Source organism: Zingiber officinale, chromosome 9A (genome assembly GCF_018446385.1).
Source record: "Zingiber officinale cultivar Zhangliang chromosome 9A, Zo_v1.1, whole genome shotgun sequence".
Classification (NCBI taxonomy): domain Eukaryota; kingdom Viridiplantae; phylum Streptophyta; class Magnoliopsida; order Zingiberales; family Zingiberaceae; genus Zingiber; species Zingiber officinale.
Genome location: NC_056002.1, coordinates 128322662 through 128337602, shown reverse-complemented (window position 1 = coordinate 128337602; position 14941 = coordinate 128322662). Strand labels below are relative to the sequence as shown.

The 14941-nt window shown below is 37.8% G+C and overlaps 1 protein-coding gene across 1 annotated transcript; it reads right to left on the bottom strand.

Moving 5' to 3' along the window:
* Positions 1–3487: 3487 nt before the first annotated feature.
* LOC122019571 (pentatricopeptide repeat-containing protein At1g71420-like) lies at positions 3488–14718 on the bottom strand. The gene is made up of 3 exons (XM_042577027.1): positions 14179–14718; positions 3922–4118; positions 3488–3641 (listed from the first exon to the last, which is right to left on the bottom strand). The coding sequence occupies exons 1-3, from the start codon at positions 14716–14718 to the stop codon at positions 3488–3490; spliced, it is 891 nt and encodes a 296-aa protein (XP_042432961.1).
* Positions 14719–14941: the final 223 nt, after the last annotated feature.

Sequence of the window (14941 nt, the reverse complement as noted above, 5' to 3'; positions counted from 1 at the left end):
TAACAGAATTTAATGTGTCTTCTAACTAAATTCTCTTATTTTGTTTGGTCAGGCTTTGTCTTCCTATTTTTTCTTACTTACATTTGCTTTGTGTGTGCAGCAGATCGATAATCAGTTACCTGTTGGAGGCTCCATTGTGTGTCATGCCCTTGAGTATGGTTGCGCTCACGTATGAACAGACCATTACTGTACTTGACTTCACTAGGAGAATTTAAGCCATATACATCAACATGGTGTCGTGGCATTGCTTGGAGGATTTGCTAACAAACGTTCAACTGTGTATTCACTTGATCAACATTCTCAGTATTCGGCTAAAATCCAGATTCATTCAAACCATCTGAAGTGTCCCCTACTTGATTGACAGAGAATTTCCAGAGGAGCTCAATACGTTGCAAGCAGTGTAACACGTGTTTGTCGAGTCGGTCTCAAAGGCACCATTGTTGATGCTTGGAATGTTGTTTGGCACTACAAGTGAAGAGTTGACATTGACACCAAACAAGTACTGCGACCATTTCTTGCACAAGAGACTACTGTGAAGGAAATATTTTTTTCTGTGGCTCGACAAGGAACAAAAAATTCACCATGTATGCTAGTGTGTCACTTGCAGTCAAAATTATTTGTCCTTAAAATCTCTTTTGAAGCACTGAAAATCCCTTTTTTCCTATAGATTTAATAGGGTTATTTGCCCAAATTGTGATCTATGACAACAAAGGCATAGATGCAATATCATGCACATTAAAGCTATTTTAAAAAAGTTACCATCATCAAAAATAAGTTAAAACTTATTCCACTAATAGAGTAGTGTAGCACTTGTGCAATTGAACTATCGAATAAATGCATAGATTTTTCTCTCCATGATGAACTTCTTATTTCTTCATGGAATGGTAGAGCTCCATGTAGTCTAGTGTGGGCCGATTCCAGGACCAGTCTTGCTCCATCACATGCTTGCATAATGAGTAGAACCACTCCCGAGCATTAGACCAAGCAGGGAAGGCTCTGGAAAATCCCATTATAAGATCAAATAACATCTATTAAGCAGTAACTAGTAGCCCCTATTAGTTTTGTTTGCATCTGGATATACAGAACTCTAAGCATGTCCTCACTAAGAATATTACAACCAAAATAAAAAGGAAATTGTGCATATAGAAAGATAAATGCCAAAATTCATTGTACCAGAAGACATTGAAAGAGTAAAAGATGTTACAACATGCTCAGTACAACATGGATATATCACAGTAGCATTTCATAAATTAGATTCATTGCTGAAATGACTTGAATTCACCCCAATGGGATAGCAGGTCCCCACCGATCATGAGCATTATAAAACTCTTCAAGAGAATTATAATCCAAGCATAAAGAAAATCACAGGAATAAAGCCAAACTAATTAAATCAAATCAAATTTTACTAAACCGAACAAAATTAACCACCAAGTTTGCATAAAAACCAAAGTTTAACCACCAAGTTTAGCATGTCTAGGAAATTATAAGTTGAACTTGTCCAAATAAATGATAATAAAACCTATAGGTCTACGCCTCAAATATCTCCACTCAATAATGCTTTCACAAAAACTTCTTTCTCATCATCGGGTATGGTGAAGAAAATATTTGTAGTTTCACTACCACAACCAATTTTTCTTGTCGCTTTGTGTCACTCCAACATGCTAAGCCCAGGTAACTTTGTTAAAATCTCATTGACTTTCATTCTTTTTTCAGTGCCTTCATCATATTCCAATGCTTTACTTAATCGATTACTTGCATTGTTCCCCAAGAATAGTTGTCGCCTCTCTGATAACTCGAGACAAATCTTTAGTGCTCTCGGTCTTTCTCCTTTTTGGCTTAGAATTCTATTCGCTTGATCCAAATATGAAATCTTTGGCATATGAAGCATAATCCCCATCAACACCTATACTTTCTGTTGGTGCAACATCCCTCAGGTCAAGGTTGACCTGGGTGACCAAGCTGAGTCTTGGTTTGAGTTTAGATGTTTGACAATAAGAAATTGATTGAAGAAGAGTCAAGTAGGTCAAGGTTGACCAGATACTTGACAGGGAAGTCCTGGTGAGTGAAGCCAGGTAGAAGGAAAACCCTAGTGAGTGAAGCTAGGTTAAAGTCCTAGTGAGTGAAGCTAGGTGAAAGTCCCGGTGAGTGAAACCAGGTGAAAACCCTAGTGAGTGAAGCTAGGTGAAAGTCCTAGTGAGTGAAACCAGGTGAAAACCCTAGTGAGTGAAGCTAGGTGAAAGTCCTGGTGAGTGAAGCCAGGCAGAAGGAAAACCCTAGTGAGTGAAGCTAGGTGAAAGTCCTGGTGAGTGAAGCCAGGTGAAAGCCCTACTGAGTGAAGCTAGGCAGATGGAAAACCCTAGTGAGTGAAGCTAGGTGAAAGTCCTGGTGAGTGAAGCCAGGCAAGGGAAAATCCAGATGGATCAAGGATGATCGGACATCTGGTGTTGGGAAGTCCAAGTAGGTCAAGGATGATCGGACATCTGGTGTTGGGAAGTCCAAGTAGGTCAAAGGATTGACTGGATACTTGGCATGAATAGAAAAGTCTAAGTGGGTCAAAGGGATTGACCAGACACTTGGTGGGAAGTCCTAGCAGGTCAAAGGAGTGACCAGATGCTAGGCATGATGTACCAACAGGTCAAGGTTGAGCGGATGTTGGTTTGAGAGGCTTGGAACTTGGTTTTGGGCAAAAACCAAGTGTTGAATCGATCAGTGGATCGATCCAGGAGCTGGATCGATCAGTGGATCGATCCAGGCTTCTCCTAAGCGAACAGAGAGCCTCTGGATCGATCCGTGGATCGATCCAGATGTTCCAATCGATCAGTGGATCAATTGGGACGCGGCTGCTTCGCGCGATAAGCGCTGGATCGATCCGTGGATCGATCCAGGCACTTTTCCAGAGCACAGAGGCGCTCTGGATCGATCCGTGGATCGATCCAAAGCCTCCCCGATCGATTGGGAATATTTGAATCGATTGGGAATATTTGAATCGATCGGGATCCGACCGTTGGCGTCGATAAAGGTCGCAGGCGTTCATTTCCTTCGGCATCTCTTCTCCGATTCACTCCAGATTTCTCGCCAGCTCCTCCACAGCACACACAAAGCTCAGATCGCCAGTTCTTGAAGGATCTTGGAAGTTTTCCAAGTCAAGAGGCGGATCAAAGCCAAGAAGAGAAGCTAGGGTTAGGGTTTATACTCATTGTAAGCTTGTAAGCTTGTATTTCTTGTATCCTTTCCCTCTCTTCTTGTATTGAGTCTTGTAGGGCTTCTCCGCCCTTGGTAGTTACCATAAAGGAGAGTTTTATTTAGTGGAGGGTGTGTGTGTTGGTGTGGATCCTTGGATTAGTCACCTCTTGTGAGGTGGATACCAAGTAAACCAACCGTGTTAGCGTTGTGTGATTGTTTCTTTGTATTTCCGCTGCACATCTTTGAAGGAACAAGCAACGCCGAGCAACGAGCGAACGCGACGAGCTATTCACCCCCCCCCCCTCTAGCTACTTTTGGTCCTAACACTTTCATCATTTTCAACTGTAACTTTGTCTAATTCTTCCACAATATCAGCAGGAACTTGAGCATCTTTCCCAGATGCACGGTCTCCACCAAAGATGATAGAAAGTTCCTCATAGTAAGTCAATGACTTGTATCTAAATTGTTCTGCATCTCCATGAGTATATAAAATAAAATTTATATTACTAACTAAACAAAAGAAAAAAAACATTTTAATAATAAAATAAATTACCTTAATATATTCATCCCACACAGAATTCTCAACCGTAACAAATTTTTTTTTTTTGAGTCCCAACCAAAACCGCTGCTACCAACTCCATACAACATATCATGGGCAACATTGTGGAGCTTCTGGAAAGTTCTTAACCTTGATTCAATGTGTGGTTTTGACTTAATTCCATATCCAGGTAAGCTAACCTCAAGCATTTGTTGTAGCTTTGTCCATGTCCTGGCCTAAAACCTTTCTCATTCTTATTTCTAAGATCTCCAGCATTATTTAATTGCATCAATGCTTCAATAAGTGCAGCATCTTCTATAGCAGACCATTGATGTTTATTTTTCACGGGACTTTTTGGGTTGTAAGATTCTCCTGAAGGACTAGAAGTCATGTTCACCTATAGCAAAAAAAATTAATAGCACAAATAAAGAGAAATAGCAACCAGCTAAATATTGTAAGCTTGAAACATTGTAATTCAACATACGCAATGGAAAATAGACATTGGGTTTCTACTACTGAATGGAAAATAGAAAGTATTGACCAAATTACAAAGAAACATTGTAAGCTCGAAACATTGTAAGCTAAACATTGTAATTCAACATACTCAAAATAAGCTAAACACAAAATTAAAAATCGTAAGACATGTCACAAAAATCTAATACTTCATAAAAATCACACAAATGATCTCATCTAGATCTTTTCCATTCATTAAACATGTCATTGGCCAAATTATCACGCCAATTGCTAAATTCACTCGAACTCCTAATGATTAACACCATATTTTCACCAATGTCATCAACTTCATCTGGTTGACTATCCAGTCTTCTCTCCAACCTTCTTTCTGAAAGATCCCCAGCCATTTCTCTCCTTATAAAATTGTGAAGAAGGCAACATGCCATAATAATTTGATTTTGAGTTTGGATCGGATAATAAGCTGGACTTCTAAGTATTGCCCAACGTATTTTAAGTAGCCCAAAGCATCTCTCTATCACATTTCTGGCAACCGAATACTTCATATTGAAAAACTCTTGAGGACTTCTAGGTACTCGACATTCTTTCCACTCATTTAAATGATATCTTTGGCCTCTATATGGTGCTAAAAAGCCTTCACAGTTTGTGTAACCAGCATCGACAAGGTAATAATATCATATAAATTGAATAAATGTATTAAAATAGATCATAAACTCAAAACACAGTAAAGTATTTAGGATATTTTGAAAAATTAATTAACAAACCATGTGGGACTTTTAATCCATTTTTCCTTGTGATTGCATCTCGTAACACTCCACTATCTGCTGCTGAACCTTCCAATCCAGACAACACATATGTAAATTGCATATCTTGGGAACAAGCAGCAAGCACATTAGTAGCAATTTCACCCTTTCTTGTCCGATATCTAGGTTTATCCTCTGTTGGTACTCTAACTTTAATGTGTGTCCCATCTAAAGCTCCCAAATAATTCTAGAAGGAACAACAAAAAGAAAATAAGAAGGAAAAATTTCATAAATCATAACTTTAAAAACAAATATAATAATTATCTTAAACCATTTCCATCTCCAATCTATTGAGTCTGCTGCAATTGGCTCTAGATTTTTTAAAAACACATTTTGTAGACGAATAACAGCATTCAAAAATCAGAGAAAATGTCTACTTATTGTTTCACCAGACCTTTTAAATCAAACTTGTATAGTTCTATTCTTGACATAATGAGCTAGCAAATGTAATGACATTGCTACTTGCTCATCTACCTCCATATATCTTGTTCCTTTCAGGCCCCTTCACTTTCAACATACAACACAACTTTGTAAAACTACTCCTATTCATTCTTAGCTGTGATATGCAAGTAGTGTCACTCTCATATGCTAAATTATATATCATCCCTCTCCTAGCAAAAACGTCATTCACATATTGCCTTTTCAAGCAATATGATCTATTACGTCATTCCACTAAAATACAACACATTTAAAAAAAAAACCAATTCACTATATTCAAGATCTTCAACCACTGCATTAACACAACAACTAATTTCTTTTTTCTCATTATGTTCCTGGTCTTTAAACTAAGACGAGTCATGACTGCAAAATAAATAAAACCAATAAATGAAAAGGTTTTGATTTTGATGAAAACATATAACAAGGTTTGAAAGTAACATTACTTATAACTACACTAAAAAAAATACATGCATTTAAATTGTTGATGGTATACACAGAATGACCATTGCAACTTTTGTTGCTCCTTTTTTTGTGATTGACATTGGTGACCACAAACCATGAATTGTTTATAGATCATATACGACATTATATTTATACCTTACAATGTTAGGTATAGATCATATACAGATGGCAGGATGTGGGATGATATAAGTTTAAACAATAGTCAAGAAGATGTTAGAAAATGTTCTCTTCATAGTTTAGTATATGAAATAAACGAGGTTTACAGTCTTTAAGCAGAATAGTGATGACTATGAACTTACAGATGTGTATATTCTGATGCTGATGGAGGCGGTGGACCAAAGCCTTGGTGAGGCTTTATGTTGAACGGAGGCGAGGGAGGTGGTGTCGGCGTCGATGCTGATGGAGAAAATGGTGGATCAAGGCCTTGGCAAGACTTTAATGGGAAGTAGAGACGAGGGTGGTGTCGGCGCTGATGTTAGTCGGCGCTGATGCTATTGTCAGTGCTCATGTTGTTGTCGACGCCAATGCTGATGGAGGGGCTGGATGGAGGTGGTGTCAACGCCGATGCTGGTGTCGTTGCTGGATGGAGGTGGTGTCGGCACCGATGTTGATGGAGGCGCCGGGATGAGTGGGGTGAGGCGAGGGAGAGGTGGTGTCGGTGTCGTTGCTAGTGAAATCGCTGGGATGAGTTGCGAGGAGGGATGTGCGACGGGATGGAGAGGAGTGTCGCGAATGTGTCAAGGAATTAGGGTTATATTTGGTATAAAAAAATTTAGGGTTGTAATGTAATCAGATTACATGCTATTTGGCTTGTAATCCTGGTTTACAAAAGGTTATTATCTTTTGTAATCCAGATTACATTACATTACAAAGTTAGAGTGGTACCAAACAAAATAATCAACTTTGTAATGTAATCTAGATTACATTACAAGGTATATTACAGGCTACCAAACGCAGCCTTAGTGTGTTGGACTAGATATGGCAAGCCTATTTGGCATGGCTCACACTGATGTGTCGAGCTGGCATAACATGAGGGTGTGGCATGATCCATCCAAGTTAAGGGTGTAACGCCCGAAAATTCTCAAAATAAATTTTAAAAATATTCTATTATTTTTCTGGAATTTTAGAATATTTTTATGAAATTTTTGGAGTAGCAGAAGTAGCAAAATTAAATAAAAATGTAAAAAAAAAGCCTAAGCAGGAATTGAACTCGAGACCTATGGACCCTATGACTTATAGGGTGACTTTAGTAACCAAGGGGCCCCAGCAGGGGTGTGCTGAAAGAAGAGGAGAACAATTATATTTATGGGCAAGTTGGGTCATATTAATCACTTAATATAAATAGGGAAATTAAGTGGGGAGTTATTATTTTTGATGGACAACTTTTTCCCCTCACCCTCACCCGCCGCCCCTCTCTTCTCCCGCACCCTCTCGGCACGCCAGCCTCAAGAAGACCTAGGGTTCAATCCCTAGGGTCATAGGAGCACCCTCCGGCGACAACTCCGGCATGAGGACGCTCCCCTCCGCGAGAAGAACGTGTAGGCATAAGAGGATCGCCGAAGAGATCTTCTTCTCCGGAAACCTAGCGATCGGATTGTAAGAAAACTTAGTGCAGGAAGTAAGTAACCCCTCACCTGTAGTATAAGTAGCTAATCGTATGTTTTTACGGTCTTAGTTCACTTTTATGATCTTAGCATAGTCATATGCAGAATTAGAGCACACCAAGTGCTCGATTAAATGACTAGTACAGATATATGCTACAATAGGCATCTTAATAACTCAGTAAAATATCATAGATGCATTTTTAGTAGCATACATAGTTTTGCTTCAGTTTATATGGGACTACGGTCCAATGGGTGGGCTCCCATAGTCGCCTCTAGGTTCAGATAACCTAGCTCTAGGTTCAGATAACCTAGTAAGGGCAAGACAAAATAAATTAGATTAAGAATCAGTATTTTACTTTATCAGTGGCACTGTACTGGACTCTCAGTTGTCCTTGGGTTGGGCTCCCATAGTCATCCCTAGGTTTAGATAACCTAGTAAACCCTACTGGATTCGGGACTAGCTACCTCGGGTCTAGTTAAGGATGCGCGCATAGCAAGTACAGTTGCCGGGCCCATCAGCAGCATGATTAGTATTTTTATCTATTATGAAAATAGTTTTCAAAACTTCACAATCAGTTATGTGAATGTGGTATAGTTTCAACATGAACCTAATATTAATATTAGCTTGGTTTATGTGTCAGTTTAGTTTTCTTGTTGATACAACAATTAGTTATGTTTAGTGGTTGATTGCCATGTTTCAGCATTCTAGTATGATTCTCATCATGTATATCAGCATAGCATCTTTTAAAAACCATGGTTTTTTGAATGCATATTTTGTGAGGTAGATTGTTCTTACTAAGCTCCCAAGCTTATAGTTTCATTTTTCCTTATGCTGCAGATAAAGGTAAAGGGAAGATGGATTAGCGGAGGCTGGAGTTCAAAGCGACCAGATGTGTGTGGGAAGGAACTTGGAATGAAGTTTCTTGGGAATTAGCCCATCTAAAGACTTAGTAATTCGGATCTTGTTACTTTTCTATATTTTTAGGATGTTAAGTATCATGAATCATGAAAGTATGCACCATGTCATGCCTAGACTTTTAGTTACCTTGACGTTAGTAATAAACCATGAACAATGATAGTTGTGGCATGCCTAGAACTCTTGTGATTAGTTTTAAGTTGATATGTTTGCATCTTATTTGGATTAGTGGTGAAATGCAGCAGAAAACGCAGAAATCAGAGCTCCAATCGATCAGCCAATTGGAGGGTCCTCAATCGATCAGCCGATCGATTGGGGAGTGATTTCCCGCGTACAGAAAGCTGATGAGTCGATCAGCTGATCGATCGGCCATGGATCGATCAGCCGATCGATCGGGAAGTAATTCCCCGCGTACAGAACACTATTGAATCGATCAGCTGATCGATTGAGGAGCCCTCAATCGATCAGCCGATCGATTGAACATGACTTCCGCGTACAGAGAGCTGCGGAGTCGATCCGCTGATCGATTGACACTATTCAATCGATCGGCCGATCGAACGGGAGGACTCCCCATGTACAGAACATTACTGAATCGATCATTGGATCGATTGGTCAGGCTGGATCGATCAACCGATCGATCCAGACGGTTCTTCTGTGCACAGAAGATTAAGTCTCAACTCAATCGATTGGGGAAGTTTGATTTCAATTGGAAACAGTTGATTTCAGTTTCCTTGACCATATGGAGAGTTTAGATTCCATTCTTTAATATATGTACAGCAGTGAAAAGATGTGTTGAGCATAAGTCACAGTTTTTTTTTCTAAAGCCATTAGCAGGATGAGATTTTAATTAGTTCAGTTTTTCGCACACCATAGTTAGATAAGATAATGTAACCCCCGGCCTTACAGCTAGTCAGTAGGAGGCGGGGCGTTACAGGGCATTCCTATGGTAAGAAGCTTGTGTTGGTTGGTCCTAGGAAGATCGTACCGGTTCCACTGTATAAAAATTTTGTACAAGTGTCGAACCTTTTCTAAACAACCTATTGTGTTCTTTAGAAATTAAATTAAGAATCGCAAACAGAACTTAACATTATTGATTCCAAATTTAACTTATCTGTTTTAATGGTTTAGACTTGGATCGCAAGCGGAACTTAACACTATTGATCCAAATCAACCTATGTTAAAAATTCAATTAAATATCTATTTCAAAAATTGGTTCCCAGGACAAACATGGCGAGGCACATGGCCTTCTTGGGTATGGGAGCATCCACCACTGCCTCGACAAAACCTTTTAACGAAATTAAATATTTAATTTCCTAAAATAACATTAGGTTTAACCAAAAAGAACAATCGAATCACAAGATCAAAAAACAAAAAAAAACACAAACTTGAATTACAAATTCGAAACTCTAGAATCATATGTCTCTTGTGTTTGGTATTTCCAAAAATAACTATACAAAGAAAACTAGTATGATGTGGAAAACAATGACTAGTTTTACCTTTCTTTGTAAGCATATAACCTCTTGATCTTCTACCGTATTTCTCTTCTAATCTCGGACGTTGTGTGGGCAACGATCTTCCGAGATGAGAACCACCCAAGCCTTTCTTCTCCAAGCAAGTTTCGGCCACCACAAAAACTCCAAGAGATGTGAGGTTCAACCACCACCACCAAGCTCCAAGGGATGCTAGAAACAAAGCCTCCTTTTTCTCCTTCTTCTCCTAGCTAGAACCGGCCACCATAGACTCCTCTTGTGTTGATGTCACCGACCACAAAGGAGGAAGAGAAGAGAAGGAGAAGAGGCTCTAGGGCCGGCCACCACCAAGGAAGAGAGGGAGGAAAAATAGAATAGAGTTTTTCTCCATGAAGGCACCCCTGCCCTCTCTTTTATAATCCTTGGTCTTGGAAAATAAGAAAAATTTAAATAAAAACTTCCTTATTACTTTGCCATGAAAAGGAAAATTTAATTAATTAAAATTAAAATCCTTTTCTTAAACCATATGGCCGGCCACTTTAAAAGCTTCCAAAACTAGGTAAGTTTTAAACATAATTAAAACTCCCTTATTTGTTAAATTTTAAAAATAAAATTTCTCTAATAATTTATCCCTTCATGGTAGGTTATAAAAGGAAATTTTATAAATTAAAATCTTTCTTTCAAACATGTGGATGATTTTTAAAAAAGAAAGCTTTCTCTAAAATTAAAAACTCCTTTCAATCTACAAATAAGAAAAGATATCAAATCTTCTCTTAATCTTTTGTAGATACTTATAAAAGAAAATTTTTAATTTTAAAACTCTTTTTAAATCATGAACATGGTTACAAAAAAGAAAAGTTTTATCAAAATTAAAATCTCCTTTCAATCTACAAATAAGGAAAGATTTCAAATCTTTTCTTAATCTTTTGTAGAAAGTTATAAAAGGAAATATTTAAATTTTAACTTCTCTTTTAAAATCATGATATCCACATTAAGAAAAGATTAAAAACAAAATCTCTTTTAATATGATGTGGCCAGCCACACCAAGCTTGGGTTCAAGCTAGGGCCGGCCACACCAACTCAACTCATCCTATTTACTTGGCCGGCCCAAGCTTGGGTTTCAAGCTTGCTTGGCCGACCCCATTAGGATGGGTATAAAGGTGGGTAAGAAGTGGGTATGTTGTGGGTATAAATTTCTATATACAAGAGGCTACGATAGGAACCAAGAGGAGGAATTGGTTTTGGTCTCCCGATGAAATTAAGCTTCCCGTGTTTGCCCCGAACACCCAACTTAATTTCATCAATAATAATTCATACCACTAAAGAATTATTATTGAACTATCGCACCAATCCCAAATTACATTTTGGGCTCCTTCTTATTATGAGTGTGTTAGTCTCCCTGTGTTTAAGATGTCGAATGCCCATTAATTAAATGAGTTATCGACAACTCTCTTTAATTAATATCTTAGTCCAAGAGTAGTACCACTCAACCTTATCGTCATGTCAGACTAAGTCCACCTGCAGGGTTTAACATGACAATCCTTATGAGCTCCTCTTGGGGACATTATCAACCTAGTTTACTAGGGCACAGTTTCCTTTTATAATCAACAACACACACTATAAGTAATATCATTTCCCAACTTATTGGTCCTTTTGATTTATCGAGTTAAATCTCACCCTTTGACAAGTCAAAGAAATAAATACTAAATATATGTGCTTGTTATTATATTAGGATTAAGAGCACACACTTCCATAATAACTAAGGACTTGTTCTTTTATTAAGTCAGTATAAAAAGAACTTTTCTTAAATGGTCCTGCTCAATACACTTAGAGTGTACTAGTGTAATTTATTAGTCAAGATAAACTAATACCTAATTACACTACGACTATTCCAATGGTTTGTTCTTTTCCATCTTAGTTGTGAGCTACTGTTTATAATTTATAAAGAACCGATAACATGATCTCCTGTATGTGACACCACACACCGTGTTATCTACTATATAAATTAATTGAACGACTATACTCAGTATATATAAATATAGATACTTGACAAATGTGATTCTTATTTCTAAATAAATGTTTATACAAAAGTTAGGCTTTTAGTATATACTCTAACAACTCGTGCCTTATTTAAAAAAAAACAGTTAAAGAATATTTTTAATATTTTATCCTATAAGTAATTAATATTATTTTAAAAATTTGTATTAAAGTATAATAGAAGGTCATGTCATAGTTTGGATTTTAAACTTTTCACTGGATTTTAAACTTTTCACTCCACAGCTAGAAATGTTCAATTCTATGATATCTAAGAGTAGATATCTAATATGACAAGAGGCATTTAAAATTATGAAATTTTCAAAGGATATCTAAATTTTAGAATTATGTATTTATTTTTATTTTACTTTTCCATGTCAATCCAATCCCTATGTTGTTGTATTCTAAAAATATCATTGTGATATTGAATTTCAAATATCTAACGCCACTATAATATTAATTTTCAAATATCAATACCATAGTAATACTACATAAACCTTACAATTAATACAAATGTGATGTTGATCTTTGAAAATCAGTATCACAATGGTGCTATTCTTTGAATATAGTACCAAAGTGGTTGGCAAAAGATGCAAAATGGGAAACAAATACGTCATTTTAAAATTTTGAAAGTTAGGTGCATCTTTTGGAAATTCAACAACTTTAAATGCATCCTTTGATCAATTATTGTATCTAATATATTCTATATTTATATTCTTAAAAAAATCTAATAAATTTCATTTAATATATAGGTTAATTGTTGGTGCAATCGACTTCTGGTCAAAATTGACCAATTAGTAAAGTTCAGTTGACTTGAGTTGGAGTTTCGATGTTTGATTAATATTTTAAGTTGGTTAACTGAAGAGTCGAGTAGGTTATTGATTGGATATTTGACAATATATGGAAAGTTTAAGTGTCATAGGTGACTAGACGCTTGGCGGTCAGAAGTCCAACATAGAGTTGGCACGAGACAGAAAGTTCAAGTGAGTCATGGAGAACCGGACATTTAATGATAATAGAAGTTCTGACAGGTCAAGGTTGATCAGATGCTAGGCAATGATGAAATCTCGGCAGGTCAAGATTGACCAGATGTTAGGCAACAAAAAATCTTGGCAGGTCAAGATTGACCGTATGTTAGGTAACGAGAAGTCTTAGCAGGTCAAGGTTGACCGGATGCAAAGCAAAGGAATTCCTTATAGGTTTAGGTCAACCGGATACCAACGTAATGACGGAAGTCCTGGCAAGTAAATGTTGGTCGGATGCTAGGCAACAATGAAGTTCTCACAGGTTAAGGTTGACAAAATGCAAGGCAACAAGAAGTTTCGACAAATCAAGGTTAATCGAATGATAAGTAAAGGAACTTCTGATAGGTTGAGGTAAATCATATACCAAACAAGATGAGAATTCAACTTAATAAGGTTGAAAGAGTATTAGTATGTCTATCGATCGACCGATGAACTCTAAACCCCAAAATTGATGGTTTACTATAGTAACTAGGGTTCTACTACTAGAGTTCATTGCAAACCTTAAACCCCCACTACAAGAAAAAAGTTGATAGACAACGTTTTAAAAACGTTGTCTATGCGCCTGAAAAAGCGTTGTTAAAAGCACTGTTGTTAAAAGTCTGCTCAACGACAACACTTTAAAAGCGTTGTCGTTTGTAGCAATGACAACGCTTTTGCAACGTTTTAAAAGCGTTGTTTTTTTTCAAAAACAACATTATTACAACGCTTTAAAAGCGTTGTTATTTTTTGCAAACAACAATACATTTACAACGCTTTTATTTAAAAGCGTTGTCTTTTTAAAATAAACAAAAATCTATTTACAAAATTATTATTTTTATATTTAAAAAATGATTATTTTTCTTTTACCACAATAGTAAATTTGAATGTTTACAAAACTATAATATTTACAAAAAAAATTCTATTTACACAATCACAGCCTACATAAGATTATGAACTCCTCTACCCAACAACAAAGCTCCCAAGTTAGTATATGTGACAACTAAGGCCCTTAGAGCATCCTTACAAGGCTTAATTATAGACTTTTGCATTCTTTCAAACACGTTGACAGCTTCCAAGAACTCACCATTCTGAATAAGGCCCCACATCATGATGCTCCATATGGTGTTGCTCTTCACTTGGCATTCATCATGCAACATGACTGCTGATTTCAATTCACCACATTTAGTATAGAAATCGACGAGAGTGGCACGTAGAACTGAGTCAATCTGTCAAGTTTTGATGGCATTGCAATGTACCTCTCTTCCACCAGGGAGATGCTCACACTTGGCGAATGCAGAGATGGGCAAAGTTAGAGTCTCATTGCTAGGTGTCACCTCTAGTCTCATCTTCCTATAGCACTTGACTACTCTGGAAACATCCCCTATGAAAGAGTAGGATGATAGGAGGATATTCCAAGAGGCAATGCTCCTGTTTTGAATGATGACAAACTTCATGACCTCTTCGAAGCAAGCCAATCTACTGAACATGCTCAAAATTGAATTTTGAAGCAACTCATGACTTTGGAGGCCTGCCTTGTTCGCAAATGCTTGTAGTTGGCACCTTGCGACCTTGTCTTCAGAACCATAGCATGCTCGAAGCAAGACCGCCATTGTGACTTGATTCACCTCAAGATCCTCCGCTCGCATTTGGCAGAACAAGTGGAAGGCCTCGGGAGAGTCTCCCGCGCTAACATAGCTGGATAACAAGGACGTCCAAGTTACCACATCCCTAAGAGGCATTTCTTCGAATAGCCGGCGGGCCAAGGGGACTCGACCATTCCTAGCGTACACCTCCATCATGGTGTTGCACAAATAGACATCACCTGCGAGACCAATCCTGATAGCGAGGGAATGGAAGGTTTCTCAGAGCTTAATCTGATTCTCCGAGGCACAATTGAGGAGGGGAAGCGTGTAATGGTTGAGGTTGGCGTCGCCTTGATGGCGCATGGCGGAGAAGAGGGAGGAAGCGGTGCGAAAGTCGCCGCCATCGAAAGCGTTGATTACAAGCGCGTGTTATCCT